Here is a 19804-nt window from a genome sequence, read left to right as displayed (position 1 = left end):
GCCATTTATTAAGGACGTGTGTGGGTGGATTTTGCGTTAATCCTTTCATCCCTACAATTGAAATAAGTAATAATAATTTATTTAAACTCGATTAAATTATTAAATCAATTAACAAACATTTTCGATTATTATTATTATTATTATTATTATTATTATTATTATTATTATTATTATTATTATTAGTTAAAAAAAAATTTCAATACTCCGACTTTTTCTTTTCTTTCTTTCTTTCTTTGCGAAAATCTATGATTAAGCATGGATTTTTCTTTTGTTAAAATATTATTTCGACCTATCAAAACAACAATGGCGGTCCCCGCGTACAATGGAAGAGATCTATCACTCTTGTTAACACATGACATTCTTGCAAATGAATAAAAACAAAATCTAACCAACTATGCGTTTTGTTTTGTTTTTGTTTTGTTTTGATTTGTTTTTTGTTTTGTTTTAACTCCATTTCCTGATTTATGCGATTTATAGGAAAGAAGCAGAAGAAGAAGAAGAAGAAAAATAGTCAGTCATTTGACTACACAACATTTTTATAATTACTCGTAATGGAAATATTTTGTTTGTTTTTGTTTGTTTTTGTTTTCGCCACTGAAAAAAATAATTAAACGTAAAGCAAAAAAAGCAAAAAAAAAAAAAAAACAATTAGTTAAACATTCTCGTGATCATTCTTTAAAACAAAACAACAAAACAAAAACATAACAATACGTTAGTTACTGATGATGTCGATGACGATAATAATAATGATAATAGTAATATATAATTAATAAGAATACAAGACTGAAATCACGCAAATGGTTTCAACAATGTTATATGGGAGCGGCTTTGAAATTGCGAAAACAAAAAAAAAAAAAAAAAAAAGAATTAATTATCGTTTGCTAACTAATCATCTCACAAACGCATAAAAAAAAAAAAAAAAATTCTCATGGAATCGTAAAAAAATGATTTTTTTCATTAAAGATACGAGTGCACACAAAAAAAAAATCCATTTCAAATCAGTTTTTCTGCTACGCACACACACGCACACACACACACACATTGCCACCAACCCATGCTTCGGCCACAAAGAAGATAAATTTTCAAATCATTTCAAATTCATTTACTACACGCGGATTTTGATTTATCGATCGACCGACGCGTATCGATCGATCGATCGATCCATCGATCCATCATATTTTCACGAATTTCAAGTTTTTTGTAACCGTTGGAGAAAAACAAGCGTACTTAATAACGTATTAAACGCGAAAGGTCACGAAATCAACAGAAAAAACCATAGAGAGAGAGGGAAAGAGATCCGAATGTGCCCATGAGAGGAATCTTCCTAATGGGTCAACGGCAAAGGTCAAATTTAAAAAAAAAAAAAAATAAAAATAAAAAAAAACGTAAAAGTTTCGGTAGCTACGTATCATCATCTTTCGCCATTTTTTTTCTCTCTCTTTCTCTTTCTTTTTGAACGCCGTGCAACACCTGGGCAATTTATTATCATTATTATTTTTATTATTATTATTTTATTCGTCCATTAAAAAAAAAATAAAAAATTTAATTTTTTTTAATTTTAATTTTAAACGGACACGTAAAAAATTTGCAACATACGTTTTTATAATATATTGACCTTCAAAAATAATAATAATAATAATAATAAATTTTAATTAAAAAATTTATTTATCATTATCATTATCATTATTATTATTATTATTAAATTTTTTTTTTCTCTAAACATTCACATTATGTTTATTTGTTTGTAAAAAAAAAAAGAAACAAATACGACGCTTACAATCAACAATCTCATTATTATCATTATTATTACTATTATTATTATTATTATTATTATTATTATTATTTATTTATTTATTTATTTATTGATATTTTCCTTTCATCACAGATTCGGGAATTCCCAAAAGTAAAAAAAAAAAAATTATTAACGGTACTCTGGCATCTCCGTTGCCACCGCAAATCTTATTCAAAAAAATTTTTTTTTTTTAATAATAATAATAATAATTCGATAATCCTGGCACCGTTTTGTCGCTCACTCACTCACTCACTCCTCCGTTATTTCAAACGATTTAAATATAATAATAATAATAATAATAATAATAATAATAATAATAATAATAATAATAATGATAAAATTTTCTGCCTTTTTTTGTTTTGCGGTTGTAGTCGTTTAACATTCGATACAACAAAAAATTCGACCAAAAAATATTTTTAAATAATAATTAAACCTAAAAAAAATTTTTTTTTTTTTCTGACTGATTCGAGATCTCGAAATTTGTATATCGACTCGACGCGTATACGGAAACGACGAACGATAAATCCGAAAGAGAAACAAATTTTTTAAATACTTTCAATATCTCTCTACCGCGAATAATTTTTATTTATTTATTTATTTTATTTATTTATTTTTTTTTTTACACAAAAATAAACGAACAAAGGAAAGGAACAATGGTTATCGAAATTAAAATACGACAAGATATGAATATAAACAACGTTATCGATATACGACGACAACTCTAAAAATAAATTAAAGGAAAAAAATTTTACAATGGAAAGAAACTGGAATCTTATAAATTTTCCCCTTACGAGTTTTTTCCCAACATTCGCCAAAAAAAAAAAAAAACACGTTTGTTCGTTTGTTTGTTTGTTTTTTTCTTCACCTATTTCCATAAAATTTTTTAAAGGTTCGAAACCCAAAAAGAAGTCACTAAAAAAAAAAATTTTTTGGAAAAACAAAACGAAAAAAATAACGGAAATTGCCTACCAACCGATCAACCGATGGAAAAAACCAATCAATCAATCATTCAATACATTTATTTAAATTGTTTCAACCGACAACTATTACGCACTGGTTAATAAAAAATAAATAAATAAATAAATGATGGTTATTAACTTGTCTATTTATCACACGGAAGGAAGGAACTATTACGTATATTTTTCCTCGCCCACGATCGAAATTCCAATTTCTTTCTTTACCCTCCCTCCATTTTTCATAATTGTAACCGACTAATCAATATATTTTCATACCTACTACGTAAGCGAAACAAAAACAAAAAGAAAAAGAAAGAAAAATTAAAATTAAAATGAAAGTAATTAGTTTTCCTTTTCCAATGCGCCGCAATAATTTTTAAATAAAAAAAAAAATCTATCATAATAATAATAATAAGAAGAAAAAATCATACTCACAATATTCTTTCTTTTAAAGTTCATAGGAGAGAAGAAGAAATGAGAGACCCAGGGGGGGGGTATGGAAGATAAAAAATTGACCAAATTATTCACCAGAATCTTTTCAAAATGACCCAACATTTTTTTTTTTTTTTCTTGTGACCGCGGTATGTGTGAGTGTGTGCATGCACGTGTGCGTGTGTGCGAGCACGTGCACGGACGACTCTGGTAATGACAATAATAATGAGCCCTTGCATTTTCGGACAATGTACTTTTCTCTTTAATTTTTTTTTAAAATGCATTGTTACCATTGTTACCGGATTCGAGCTATAAGATAAAAAATTATTATTATCTTTTCCTTCTTTTTTCTTCATCATCATCATCATCATCATCATCATCATCATCAACATCATCATCTCCACCACTCATCTTCAACTCTTTATTATTCAATTACACCGCCGCTCTAAATTTAATAGAAAAAAAATGACCAACCAAAGCTCCACCTCGTATCTCTCTCTCTCTCTCTCGAATCCGGATGCACAGTAGTAGTAGTAGTAGTAGTAGTGGTAGTATTAGTAGTAATAAACACTTAACGACAACCTTAAACAACCGCAACTCACTAAAATATATGTATAATACTCGGAAAAAAAAAAATTAATGATTCAATTTACCATTGGTTTAAAATTAATTTCGAGTCTAAAAATAATTTTTTTTTTTTTTTTTTTTTTTTTTCAACTTGCGAGATAATTCAGGTAAGGCGAAGAATGAAGCGCGTTTCAGGCACGACGAGTAGAATGCGCCAAGTTGGCAGGACTTGGAATCCTTGAATTGCAATTCATTATCAATGTGAAAACGGAGAGATATCAGTCACTAGTCAGCTGTTTTACCGGTCGGACGGAAAATCAGACTGAGAGTGTCGCATCCGTAGTACAAGACCGAAAGATAAATAGTGCGACATTTTATATTATTATTATTATTATTATTGTTTTTAAAGTTTTTATTATAGTTAGGATAATTCAGATATTTGATTGCTATCATGGAAATAAATATGGCCGAACAGGTATGAAATGATTTTGTTGTTAATATTCCTCAAATAATTATTAAAAAAAAAAAAAAAAAAATTAAAATTGATAATAAACAAATAAATAAGTGACTTTTTTAAAGAACTTATATTTTTTTGTTTATCATTTTCTTTAATTTTTTTTTTTTTATTGAAAATATTTTGCGATTTTCATTCATTCACAACTGACATTAATTACTACTATTACTACTCCTACTACTACTACTACTACTACAATGCATTTTTCATAAACGATTCTAGAAATATTTGTGTTCGTGGAAAAAAAAAGTTCAAAATTTTTTTTTTTGTGCTTATATATAGTAAAAAAAAAATTAATTAATTAATTAAAAAAAAAAAAAACAATTTATACTTTCTACTCGAAAGGTCGACAATTTTTTTTTTTTTTTTTTAAATGCATTTACGACATTGTTGAGCAACGAAAAAAATTATTTTAATTAAATAAAATAATTAATACGATACAAACAACAACAACAAACACAACAACCAAATTCATAATATACAAATTCATACGAGCATTACAATACCGCCAAAGATTTTCGAATTTTTCCGAATTTTCCATTTTCTTTTTTTTCAATTTTTTTTTTGCGTAAAATGTATCATTGCGAACGTGCCACCGTTTTCCTCTCTTTACCCCCTCTCCTCCCCCTCCCCCGGAACCAATCATGTTTTCGATCAATTAAATTCTTGAATTCTACAAATATAATTAGAGGTTTACCTTGGCGAATAGATACACTCCTTAAAACAAAAAAAAAAAAAAAAACAAATTTTTCCCCCCTTTTCTTTTTCTTTTTTTTTTTTAAAAATTTTCCCGGACAAATTTTCCACTTTTAGTATATTTTCCCAACCTGATTTTAAAGTCTAACTTTTATGACGTTATTTTCACTTCAGGTACCCGCATAAACTTAGCGTTTTAAAAAAAAAAACATGTTTTTGATCTCGTGACAAAAAAAAAGTAAAAAAAAATTTCCGGTCAGAATTTTATCCCGAAGGATAAAATTTCCACTCGCTAAAAAAAAAAAAAAAAAATTCATTTCAAGGTTTTTCCAACGAATATCCCCTTCTCTTCCCTCCCCTCCCCCCGAATAAAAAAAAAATTCAATTCTTGCCGACAAAAACGTATTTTTAACGTGTGGACAAAGTGTAAAAAAAAAAAAGAGCAATTACGACAACGAACTGATTTTTCAAAACGGATTCTGAAAATTTTCCTAACGTAAATTTTAAAAGGCCTAGTAAAAATTAATTAGAACCTGATAAATGAAGGCTGAACGAAATTTCAGGGTTCCCATATGCAATAATGTTAGGTAATAAAAGCAAAAGAAAAAGAAAATAGTCAGAGCACGACTTGGATATGAAAAAAAATTAAATTTTCGACCGGTGAACAAAAAAAAAAAAAAAAAAAAAATTAAAACAAACATAATTCGCTGGACCCGTTTTTACTACCCGTTAGAGAATGATAATAATAATAAGTAAACCTTTTTTTTTTTTTTAGTATCTAAAACAAAACGATTCCATTTTGTTTTGGGTTAACGTTCATCCCTGAACACCTTTTTTTGTTTTTTTTTTTTTTATTATTCATCCCAAATTATTATTATTATTATTATTACAACTTTTTTTGACACATGAAATTTAAATTTTGATAACCAAATCTGACCTTTTATTGTCGCACTCAACAAACCGTTAAATTGCATCTCCATTTCCTTTTCTTTTCTTTTTTTTTTTTAATGATTACAAATCGTAGCCGTTGATAAGAGGTTAAAATGAACAAATACCGGACGCGACGTTCATATTTTTTTTTATAGAACATCCGAAATAGGGGGAGAGAGGGGGGAGGGGGCAAACAAAAGAGAGAAAAAAACGAACAAACTCAATTTGTAATATTTTCAATGTCATTTAAACCTATATTTTTATGTTTCGGATTAATGAACACCTTCTTTGTCTTTAAATTTTTTTTTTCTTCTTCTTCTTCTTTTAAACAACAAACTACTACTTGCTGCGTATCCATTTTTCATAATTACACAAGTATCAATATTATTATCGACACCGAATACTAATTACTTTTCATTCTTTCAATTTTTAACTTCATTTCCTCCTCCTCCTCTTCCTCTACCTTTGTCTTCGTCTTTTTTTCTTTTGTAATAACGCTCGTAAAAAAAAAAAAAAAAAGAGAGAAAGAGAGAGCAACCGAGCGGACAATCGTGCACTCGCACGTGCTGCGCAAAACGAACGAACGTTAATTTTATATATGTTTAATTACAATCGTAAAAATTTCACAAGCTTAATAATAATAATAATAATAATAATAATAATAATAATAATAATAATAATAAAATCACATTTTCAATTTGCAAAACAACGAATTTTCACTAAAAGCCTTGAAGGATTAGTTTTAAACTTTCAAATGAATTTAAAAAAAAAAAAACAATATAAATAAAACAAAATCCGCCATTATAATTTTCCGTACCTGTACGATTCCGAAAAGGCAAAAATTCTTAAATCGGTTTTTTTTTTTTTTAAGGGCTCCTAAATTATAAAAATTTAAAATCATATAGATGTGAATTATATAATAAACGTGTTTCCGCCGTCGCGCTAATTAAAAAAAATCACGATCTCGCAACTTCTTGGTTTTTCCACAATTTTCTTTCTTTATTTTCCCTATGACGACCAAAGAAAGAGAGAGAGAGAGACAATGACTTTGCACGTTTGTTTGTTTGCCCACGATTTATTTTACTCTCTGAAAAAATTCCATTTTGCTCTTTCATCTTCAAACTCCGTTCGGGTTATTAAAGGTTACAAAAAAAAAAAATTTATTGAAATCCTTGAGGGATGAAACCATCTTCTTCATCTTTTCTTCCATCCTTCTCGCCATTTTCCTCTCTTTCCCCTCCCCCCACTCCCCACAAAACAAAAAAAAATAAAAATAATTTATGCAATTTAATAAGGAAGAAATTAACTCTCGTACGTTTGTTTGTTTGCTTTTTTTTCTCTTCTAAAAAAAAAAAACAAATTAAATATCTAATAATAATTATTGATTGGTTTTGCGGTCATTAAAATTTTTTTCTTAAATTATTATTATTATTATTATTATTATTATTATTCGTAGTCACATCGAGTTTTTTTTTTCTTTTCCAAACGATTTTCGGACCCACACCTTGTTGTTATGTAAAAAAAAAAAAAATATTTTCAAGATACAAGGTCGAATTTTTTTTTCGATCATTTTGCCAAAACCAGAGCAGTCACCATTCATCTCTGCCTACACCGCAAAGTTTTTGCTTTGAGAAAAGCAAAGCCTTTACGTAAAACAAAATCTTGAATGGTACGAATTCGAAATAGAAAAAAAAAAAAAGAACATGCATCCTTGATTATAAAATGTTTATTATTAATAAAAAGAATTTCCATGAAGGGAAATTTCGTTTGCATTTGAAAATGGTTCCTAGATGTGATCATCTCAGAATAAAAATTCAAATTTTAACAAGTTCAATCTAGTTCAATGTCAGACAAACAGACAGACAGACAAACACTGAATAATACATCTTATATATAAATATTGCGAGAGGAATTGAAATAATTAAACACTTTTGATCGATCTACTACCCGAATAAACCCGGTAATAAATATCATTTATAAATGACGCTCGAAAAAAAATTTCCTATTTCCTATTTACCTCAAACGAACAACAACAACAACAACAACAACCACAAAAACAGTAAGAGCAGCGTGATATGTAAAATTTATTCTTAAAAGTGACCTTCCGCGACTGATAGTATGACGCTTTTTTTTTTTTTTTTTTTTTTTTTAACCGCTCGCCAGATATGGGGGGTTCAACCTTTTCGAGGGTTAAACCAACTTTTTAAATATAAAAACAACATCTTTCGAATCCTTGCAAATTCTCTATGAAGTTGTTGTTTTCTACCACTACCTGTTTGACTTGCACTTTGTCCTCAAATTGATTATTTAAAAAGTATGAAAAACACCTGCCGAAATTTGTTTTCGTATATATTTTTAAATTAAATCAATATTTATACAAGAAAAGCAAAAAAAAAAAAAATTGATTCGGCAGTATATCCCCTCCTACTACCGACAACTAAACCGTTTCCTCCCTTCATTTAACAAAAAATTTTTCCTTTTGCCTCCTTGACGAAAATGCCTTCGGGAGGAATACCCGTGGGCGATCGTAAAAACTCTGCACTCTCATCATCCTAAATAGTTTTTTTTTTTTTTTTTTTTTTTTTTTTTATGGGATTAAATTTACAAACTCAAAATTCCCAAAGAGGAGAGGGAGAGAGAGAGAGAGAGAAAACAAACAGCTTCAATTTTTTTTTTTTTTCAAGTGAACTTTGTTTCACGCGTCAGGTAAACGGATTTAACCGAATCTCTCAAGTTTAGCACACTCAAACAAGCGCTTATCCATGACTTGTAAATTAGTTGAGACTAATAGCAAAGGTTACGAAATAAAAAAAAAAAAAAAAACTAAAAAATCATAATAATAATAATAAATGCCCCGTAAACTCATTGGTAGGCAAATCGTTGATTTCGTTTTTTTTTTATAATTGAACAAAAAAAAAAAATAAAAACCCCTTCACATTTTTGTATTATATTCAAGTTTTCGTTGTTGTTGTTGTTTAGTTTCAATTTATTTATTTATTTTTTTTTTGCACATAAAAAAAAAATAATAATAATAAAAAAACGCGGGGAGAAAGAAATAAATTACTTTCACAGACCTTGTCGTTGCGAACGGTTAAAAAATATTAAAAAAAAAAAAAAATCTTTTAGGTTCTAATTTGGTCTCCGAAATTTACCACAAAAAAAAAAAAAAAAAATAGAATTGTAACGACTCGTTTTCAAGGATTTTCCTTCCTTCTAAACATTTATCCGTTAATAAATAAATAAATAAATTTTATTTCTTTGTATTATTCGTACATATATATGTATTCCAACTTCCCTGAATGTTCTCCTCATGAGTAACGAAAATTATTATTATTATTATTATTATTATTTTTTCTCTCACTTATTTATTTAAAAAAACTGGCTGTTGCCATCATCGAATTATTCGGTAATAAAAAATTTACTTTTATTATTGAATTAAAAAAAAATAAAATAAAATAAAAACGTCCTCATATTATTTTATTTTATTTTTTTCGTTATTTACGACTTGATGATGATGATGATAATGATGATGATCATTTTTAATTATATCAAGAGCACCTAATTAAAAAATGATGTCACGCCACCTTTGAACCAATTAATTCATGAATTAAACATTTTTTTTTAGTAAACCTTTCGTAATAATTAAAATAAAAATTAATAACGATATTAATGACAATTTTAAAATCATGATTTTTTGCAAATAAAATACAACTCATTCGCCGCCATGATGGCAACAAGTAAGAAAAAAAAAAAAAAACAAGGCTCGGGTTTAAAAAACCAGTTTAACCGCAGCAAAAAAAAAAACCTACGAGAATCGCGATACTGGTTGATATGTGCAAAAAAAAAAAAATTTTGATCGTTTTTCCTAAACGATTAAACAATTTTCAAAGATAAACCGGATGTACGGATTCGGATTGTCAAAGAAAATTTTTCCTGTCAAGTCAAAGGGAGAAAATGTGAAAAGCTTGCTCCCTAAAAACCCAAACAAAAAAAAAAGAAAACGATCATGCTGGGACCGAACCTGATTTTCTTCGTTTTTTTTTTTTTCTTTTTTTCCCACTACGGCACCCGATATAAGTGTCTGACTGCTATATTTTTTTTTTTTATACGAAATAATAACCTTGGTATAATAAAAAATAATACTGACAATAATAATAATAATAATAATGATAATGATAATAACAATAATAATAATAATAATAAATTCCTACGCTTTTCAGTCTTTGAAATGTGATTAAAAAAAAAAAAATTTATTTCGCACGATACTCAATAAGGGTATATGTTAAGTAATTAACAATAAATGTTTGCGACCATTGGACGATTTTCTTTTCCTTTTTTTTTTTTACCTGACGAAATAAAATCATTTTTATAATTGTACCTGGAGTGTACCTGGGGTACGTATTTTGCTCTTAAAAACTTTTTCCCGAAATCGCTCTCCCCCTGCCCGACAAACCTCGCAATTTTTTTTTAAAAATTCGAGTTAAATCCGTGGGGTTACCAAATATTTGTCTCTTGCATTGATCGATCGGTCGATCGATACCGGCGATCAATACGTAAAAAAAAAAAAAAAAATTAATTTTAAAATTAATGATCGTTAAATATTAGTTAAACTCGATTTTTCTTTGTAGATTAAAAATCAAGGAGGAAACACCCATTCCCCAAATCGTTACGCGAAAGGCGGTGGATAAAAATAAAAATAAAAATAATGATATTACATTGAAAATTTATATATACACACATCGTTACGTTTTATTTCACCTTCGTTTTTTTCTCTATTAATATCAAATTAAAGAAATTGAATTATTCCGTAATTTTCTTTTTTTGAATTTATTTTAACATCTCATTATTTAACCGGTTTTAACTTTTTGTCGATAATAATAATAATTATTATCTTTTGTAACAACTACTTCCTTTCGCGATGTGAAAATAAAATAATGCAATTTTAAACGAGAAAACAACAATGGAAAACAACAACAACAACAAAAATCAAATATTTTTTCTATAGGTATGAAAAGAAAGAAACATTTTTCTTAAAAAAAAAAAAAAAAAACGATCTTTTTGACCGCTAAAAAAACTGTTATCATCATCATCGTCATCATCCTCATCGTCATCCTCATCATCCTCATCATCATCATCATCGTAAATTAATTTAACTTGTTCATGAACTTGAAATAACACATACAACATACGGCAATAATAGAATCCGCCGAGGGATTTCCCAAAAAAAAAAAAAAAATATTATTATTATTTTTATTTTTTTCGCAAAACAGGATTTCAATGTGTTTGAATCAAACAAATAATAATAATAATAAAAAAACCCGAGAAATTTGACGACCTTTAAGAAAGTTAATAATAATTTTTACTCATTCATTTTCTTCGGTGTCGGATGTTTAAACAATGTCTGTCATGTTTTCTCTCTCTCTCTCTCTCTTTTTTTTTTTAATAAGCTCAAATCATGCAAATTAAATATTATTTTTTATTATTTTTCTCATGGAATATTTTTTAAAAATAATAAACAATAAAAATTCAACTTAAAAAATAACGATTCTTTATAAAGGGAAGAAGTGGTAATGATGTGTGGTTATTTCTCTGAAAAAAAAAAAACATGGAAAAATGGCAGAAACAAGATTTTTAATGGCGGTTTTTTTTTTTTTTTTTTTTTAAATATCCGTTAAGAATTCGTAATGCTTAAAAAATCTTAGTGTTATTATTATCATTTTTTTTTTTTCAAGTCTAACAATTTTAAATCACCTTAAAATATTTTTGACGGACAATATTTTAACATTCTTTTTAGTATGAGGCAAAGCATTCAAGATCCTGAAAAAAAAAATATTTTTCTCGCCTTTTCCTCTTTCATTCTATTTTTCGATCTATTTTTTACTCCCTCTTTTCCAAACCGGTTAATTAATTAACGTTGTGGGAAAATCGACGGCAGAAATATGTGCCGCAAAAGAAAGCATTGAAAATGTTACAATTATTATTCTACACGGGTCCTTGAATTTGATGCCAACACGACCAAACTCGTATACATATGTATCTAATATTATAACTTCCTGTATCAGAACAGCCTCAAATTGAGTTAGGTCATACCGGCTTTATTAAACGGGCTGTTTTATCCGGGGGCAAGGTAACCAACCGTCAATCGCCATTACAAAAAAAAAAAAAAAAAAAAAAATTATTCTTAGCGAACCAGATTTTTTGTGACTGCTTTTTTTTTTGTTTGTTTGTTTTTAATTTCCCCCCTCACCCCGGAACTTTTAACGTGGAAAGAGAATGTTGATTTAAATCTCATATATTTGTGTTTTTAATACGTGACGATCAGAAATCGATTGTTATGATTATTATTATTATTATTTAAATTACCTGAGTACGTATAAGAATTTATTTCGATCGAAACCAATATTTTACCGAGTATGACACATCTCCGGATCTATTACCACGTAATCCTAATTTTAAACAATTATACAAATCGACAATAAGACAAAAAAAAACGAAAACGCCAATGAAAAATCATATAAAAACTATCATTATGTTTTTACATAAACACATTTCGTTCATCTATCTTTTAGAGCAATATTTGGAATTTTTTTGATATGATATTGGCAAAAAAAAAAAAAAATTAAAGCTTTATCCGACATGTTTTGACTCGGAATGACATTTCCCTTGTACCATATTTATCATTTCACAAGTAAACCTTAATATCAATTGTAATAATAATAATAATAAAATTGCTCAACAAAGGATTAAACAATGAAATAAATTAAAGTTTTTTTTTTTTTTTTGATTCCAATGAGGTAATTGACTTTTTCGAAAGGCAATAAACTTTTATGATGATTCAATTAAATACGTAATGTGTCGTTTAATAAAGATAGATATAACAACAATTCAAAACAGAAAAAATAATCGCGATTTTAACCGTCTCGCATGTTTACTAAACACGTTCGCGTAAATAAATTATTTATACTCATTTTTGTAAGTAGCAAAAATTACGAGGCGGAAAATCACGATAAATTGACTCATTGAATTAATGAACAATAGAGAATTCATTACTACTTCGATTAATTTAAAATTTTTCCCCCAAATCGACTCTCTCTCTCTCTCTCTCTCTCCCCTTAACTTTAATTATTTTTACCATTTTTTTTTTTTTTTGTCGCAGGATGTTCATAGCGTCGAATCTCAAACAATCGACTGGAGAATTCCTCGACCAGTACTATACACAAGCAGTAGCAAACCTGAATCATCCGTTTACACTAGTAATTACGAGAGAAACATAAAATCAATATACGGACTAGAAAATGGTTTTAAAGATAAAGTTAATTCCGTAGAAATTAATATTCCACAACAGGAGCATTGGTTTAGTACAGGAAGCTCGAGTGCTTCCAGCTCAAGGGTGAGTCAGTCAAACTATCTCTTTTTTTTTCTTTTCTTTTTTTTTTTGAATTTCACACCACCAATTTTTTATTTAATTTTCATTCTCTTTACAGACAGCTAGTTCTGGTTCGCTATTATTAACTCCGACCAATTTAAACAATTTAAAATGTGATCCGATAGTAGAAAAACCACCCGACACTCAATCTATAGCTTCTAGTACGCATTTTACTTTAGTGAACGGTAAGTTATCCCTTATGATTTTAAACGCAATATCAATTTCCAATCAATAATCAATTAAAAGCCAAAAATTCAATTCTCACTATTTACCACAATTCTTTTGTTTTTGTTTCTCTTACGAACACGTGCATAAACTACATATATATACATTAGTAAAAATAATAATAATTTAACAGTAAGAAAAAAATAAAAAAGTAATTATAATAACCGTAGAAGTTAAAATTAACAAGGTCTTTTGTGTTCACATAAATACCATGTATTAAAACAAATAATTTAATTCCTCTTAGTATCGTTTACCCGAGAAGCCAAGGAAACGTGAAAAACATAATTTCTATAAAATTGAGGAAAACAAAAAAAAAAAGAAAAATTTTTTAAAAACGGGTCAAGTCAAATTAATAAAATAAATTTCAATTTCAGTCGAGTTGATTGCTGTTTTTTTTCTCTTTTTTTTTCAAAAAATAAAAATTAATTACAAAAAAAGAAATATTAGCCGAAGGTAAAACAAAATTAAAAAAAAATTTTCTCTTTGTTTCAGGTATAACACTACAAAAAAAATCATTGTCGCGTTGCTGTACAAAAAGTCGTCAATTACCAGTTTTAGTTATAACAATGACAATTATTTTATTTTGTGGTATATTAGGAGCAATTGCATTTGTTGAAAGTAAGTTAAGGAGTTAAAAAATAAAATTTTACCCTTCCCTTTTGCCCCTGCCCCTGCCCCCCACCTCACTCTACCCTACCCCTCAAAAAAAAAAACCTTGATTTTAATTTTTTCTTTTCATTTCTTTTCTTTACAGTGAGAGCAATGGATTTGAGGCATCCATAAATTGGAATGAATTTAAACAAACTCATAATCATAAATCATGCGCTCATCCAACACATTTTTTTAATATTATTTATGTACATTATTTAAAATTTAAAAAATCGTCTTTCATTTTTTTTGTATCTAGTAATTTTTAATTATTATTTTATTATAATTATTAAATTCTTTTTTTTTTATTAAACAACATGTTGTTGTTGTTTTTTTTTTTTAATATGACGTTATTTACTAAACTACAACCGGAAAAAACCTTTTTCCCAAATATGAAATAACAATGAGTCAACAAGTTTGTCATATTATCAATTTAGGTAAAATTCAAACGCTTTAAAAACTTTTTCGTTTTACATTTTGCATCGAAATGTTTTTTTTGTAAGAAGGATATGAAAAAAAAAACCTGCAAATAAGTAGGAGGGCCACTTGGTCATATTAGACAAACACAAACTAAGAAAAAGAAGAAGAAAAAATCCACGGACAAGTGAATGCCTTTTATTCGATCTTGGGATGGTTTAAAAAAAAAAACAAAACAAAGAAACAAATATATAATCTATCATGTATTCTATCGCGCTTTGTCATAATTAATGAATAAGTAATATAAAATGGAAAGAATAAATTATTTTTACGTTATGAAAATATAAACCGAACAATTGATACAATTGAATGCATAATATTATTTTAATTATGTTACCCTAAGGGATAAATAAATTAAAATTTTCATTTGAAAACTCATGAAAAACATTGAGATGGTACAGAAATTGAACTACAAGCAGAAACCTTTACATAAAACGCACTCACAAAGCAGGTAAAATTTATACATAAATATTATTTAACAAAATAATTTTGAAATTACTGCTCAAAATTTTTTAAAAATTAAAAAAATATTCAATAGAACCCAAAGACAAATGAAACTCAAATTTAACACCATTTAAACAAATCCTAAAAAAATTTTCTTCATTATTTTAATAATGTAGGTAAATTAATAGTAAAATCATTGTAAAAAAATAAACTGAGCACAATGCTGTCATAATTTTTAAATACCTCATACTATTAATGTAATAAAAAATAAATTTTATACTTCCAAAAAGAAAAAAAGTAAAATATAATGCCATCTAGCAGCCATGTAAAGAACTTCTAATACCGAATCAACTGTTCAGACAAACAGTATCATAAAAAATATGAAATTTCCAAATTGAATTAAAGATTGCTTTATCGTTAAAATATAAAATTTCATAAAAAGAATAATAAGTTGTAAAACATTGTAGGGCTCTTTCAAATGAAAACTCAATACTCAAATATGATTGACCCAATGAAAAAAAATAATTGTTTTAAAAACTTACCTCGATTTCTGCAAGTGTCTGAACCCATCTGTAATTAGGTAAATCACAACCGTTTCCTGCATTTGGAACGATTTTGTTTTTTTCTTTGGGATCATCCTATAAAAAAAAAATATTATAGTATGTAAAGCAAATATTTTACAAAATATAAATTATTTTGAAAAATAAAACATGAGTTAATAATGTGTAAAAATTTATTAAAAAAATTTTAAAAAGTTATCGATTTTCAATTGAAAACGAAATTAAAGTGGTAACATTGTGAAAGTCATAACAATCTATAAAACGTTTTTAATAATTTTAGAAGTTAGCTATGAAAGAACTAACACACAAAAAAAAAGGTGCCCATTAATTCTGTGTTCATTAACTGCAATAAAATTTGAAAAAACAAATAATTGAAATAAATGTGAACACTGTGGTAAAAACGAAAAATGTCGAAACATACTCGTGATTAGTGAAATATTAAAAATTTATAAAAAAAAATGTAAGGTTTTTTTACAAATCAACAATACCTCTTCATCATCCTCGGCTTCTTTGGCATCTCCAGTACCATCCACTTTATTATCATTATTAGTCTTTTCCCTCAACTTTTTCATTTCAATTTCTTTTTCTAATTCTTTAGCTTCTTCATCTGTTAATTCTGTAATTTTATTACTACTGTTTTGCATGGCTTCATTTTTTTGTTTTTCTTTCCTTTGTCTCTCGAGTCTTTCCCTCTCTTGTTGCTTTTTTAATTTTTCTTCAGCTGCTATTTTCTTGTATTTTTTGAAACTTGTTAAAACTAGTTGCTCAGCACGTCCTTCATCATTTGTGTAAAAGTCTGTTTTTGTAGCAAGAAAATTAAATACTGTATCCATAAACTGAAAAGAAAATTTTCAAAGTCAAATAAATAAGTAAATGAAATTCAATTCTTAAATATCATTCAAAATTTTAAAGAATATCCCTTCATTAAAATGCACAAACTTTTAATAATAATAAATTTTGTAATGCTCATATTGAATAAAATTTTTAACATTACAATAACTTTATGTAATATTGCACATGTTGGTTAGTTTTTCCAAATGGTTTAAAAAATTAAAGAACTTACTTCTTGAATTCCACCGCTTTGAGCAGCAATGGAAGCCAACATTTTATCAAAAGCTTCAGTATTATTTTCGTTCATTTTGAAAATGCTACAAATCAAATTTCTGTATAAAAACTAGTTTGCTGTAAACGAAATTTCGTTTGTTTTCTAGAATTCAACACCGACTTAGTTTTAAAAGAGGTAACTATGACGTCACATTAAATATTAATGACTCAGTTTGAATCAAAATATTAATTCATAAATAAGTTTTGAACTAATAATATGATTTTAATTGAAAAAAATTTATTTGAAAAAGAAAATTGACTTTAATATTTAATTTAAAATTAAAATTTTGACAATCACAGATATTATAAAAACCACAATTTATGACATCACAGAAATATTCTTCTCTGAACACAGAGTATTTTAACGTGTCTTTAGACACTAAAGTTTTCATAGAAATTAGTCAATCAAAAAAGTCGTTACTTCTTGAAATTTCTAGAACAAATTTGTTGTGGAACATTTAAGTACAATTTTTTTTACATTTATTTTAAATATTAACTTTAAAAATCACAATGGAAAGACATTTGTTATTGGTAAGTCCATAATTTTAGTTAAAATAACCTCAAATCTAGTGCTTTTTTAAAATTATAATTATAAAAAATGTTTAGAAATGTAACAGAAGCGGTTGGTAATATAATGTAAGTTTCAAGTAATTCTTTCCTAATTTTTACTATAAGGTTTATTAAATTTTTCAATAACTTTTCCCAAAGAATACATGGATTTAAAGCAATAAAAACTTTATGATCTGCAGTTGCAGACCAAGAGCATAAAATGTAGTCCAAAGGGCCTACATAATAATAATAATATTAAATTTTATAGAAATTATGTTTGATGTAATTATATAAAAATGAAAATAATTAAATTTAAAAATAAAAATTATATTGCATTACAATGATGAAAATAAAAAAAAAAAAAAATGCATTTATAAAGTGTGATTTTGAATTATTTAATTAATTGTATTATTTAAATATTAATAAGGTAACTTACATAAGCATATATGGTAATAGTACAATATACATATAAAAGGTAACATAAGCATACTTTTAGACTAGGTAAAATTCAAAATGTTAATAAAATATTTAATAATAAAAAAATCATTAATGATTTTTCAGCAAAAATGGTTATGACAAATTTTTTTTTTTTTAAATGTGCAAACTTGTATGTGCACACAAGTTACAAAAAATGTTTTACAATAATTAATAATAATCTAAGCATTACTAATGATTGTATTGTTTAGTATACATATTTAATAAAAAATTTTCATAGCACAATAAAAAGCAATTATAATGACATTTTTTTTTTTGTTTAATTTTACAATAACAAGCTTTCTGAATTTGATAAATATAAAAAAATTGTTTATTTGGTTAAAATTTTGTTGGCTTTTTTTTTTAAAGCCATTGCATTCTGTTATTAAAGTTTTTCATTTCAATTATTTTATATATAAAATATTTTTTAGACATTAAATAATAAATTTTAATTAAATTTTGTTTTTATATACTTTGCACATGATATAATAATAATTTTAATGTTAAAATTTGAATTTTAAAACAATATAAAATGCAATAAGAAAACATTTATTATTATTTGATTCAGTTATACTTTTTTTTTTTTTTTTTTAAATTTTTTACATGCAATAAATAACAATTTATAAATGTAATTAATTCAAATTTAAATTTTTCTCATCAGTTTTTAGACAAATAAATATAATTAATTATTTTTTAATAAGTAAAATTATCACATTAGTAAAAGCTATATAAAAACAGTACACATACAAAGAACAAAAAGCTTTTTAAGGCTTTAGAAATTTTTTATTTTTTTTATTTTTCAATTGCCTAAGGAGCAATTTTTTCAAAAAATTATTTTAAATTCATCTTTGGTTTTACATTTGTCCTACAAAAAACTATTTAAATGAGTTATTATGAATTTTTTTTTGTTTTAAATGGAATGTTTTTTGTATTAAAAAAAAATTTTTTTTTTTTTTTGGTTTTTCTATTTCTGTACATAATTTTCATCCGTTTCTTTAAGTTCTTGTGTCAAATCAGTATGTAATCTTAGCCATTGAATGGATTGCCTTGAATCTAGAAAGAAAAAACAAAAAAAAAAAAAAAAAACAATTTTTATAATAAAAACCAATTTTTTCAAAAATTTTTTTCACATAATAAGTTAAATGCATACGTATTCATACTTTTAATAATTTCAATTTGTTCTTCTTATTAAATGTGTTATTACTAATGATAATAAATTTTCTCTTTACATAAACATATGCACTATAACTAAACGATTTACGACACTTTATTTTTCCCTATAACTAATAAAAAAAAAAGAAATCATGAAATTAAAAATTTATTATTTAGTAATTATTATACCACATAACCAATTAATAATAAATAAATAAATTAGTAACCAAGCTAATCAATACTACAAACTTTGGCAATACAACAAAGAAGAAATTTTTAAAAAAAATTTCTTGTTATTAAACATTAATTTTTAGAGGGAAAACAATTCAAAACAAACTAAAACAAACAACAATATACCGACTAACAAACAATATTTACAACATTTAAAGCTGTATTTTATATATATGTAAAATAATTTTTATTTTTAATTAACGTACCTGTATAAATTTATTTTATGGATATACGTATTTATAAATAAAATAATTCACTGATTCTAAACAAAAACATTTTTCAAAAAAATTAATAAATAAATAAAATTTATGTAAGAACTTTTAACTTATTATTATTATTTTTTTAAATGTTATTTTTATATAGCTTTTATTTAATGATAAAAATTAATTTTTCATTTTTTTTTTTTATTCATGTATATCAGGTTAAAAAAACTACAATTTGATGTTTTTTAACCTTTTATTTACAATAAAAAAAATTAAAATTTGTAGTAAATATTGTAAATATTTAATTGAATTGTTTACATAAAATCATATGTATATACAGAGCAATTTATTATTCAATCAAAGTTTAAAAATGAATTTTTTTTTTTTTTTAAACTTATAATTAAATTATCATCATTATTACCCC

The 19804-nt window shown here is 25.9% G+C and overlaps 1 protein-coding gene across 1 annotated transcript in view; it reads right to left on the bottom strand.

Annotated features, from left to right (window-relative positions):
* Positions 1 to 16805, bottom strand: part of Phum_PHUM060120 (Nuclear migration protein nudC, putative) — a gene marked incomplete at both ends in the record, with an annotated part of 30441 nt that extends 13636 nt beyond the window's left edge. Inside the window, 3 exons of the mRNA XM_002423399.1 lie at positions 15650 to 15745; positions 16156 to 16503; positions 16731 to 16805. Coding sequence (XP_002423444.1) covers positions 15650 to 15745; positions 16156 to 16503; positions 16731 to 16805 — 519 coding nt within the window. The remainder of the gene's footprint in view (positions 1 to 15649; positions 15746 to 16155; positions 16504 to 16730) is intronic.
* Positions 16806 to 19804: the final 2999 nt, after the last annotated feature.

This window comes from Pediculus humanus, genomic scaffold (genome assembly GCF_000006295.1).
Source record: "Pediculus humanus corporis 1103172107408 genomic scaffold, whole genome shotgun sequence".
Classification (NCBI taxonomy): Eukaryota; Metazoa; Arthropoda; class Insecta; order Psocodea; family Pediculidae; genus Pediculus; species Pediculus humanus.
This window is presented reverse-complemented; position numbering and strand designations above follow the sequence as displayed.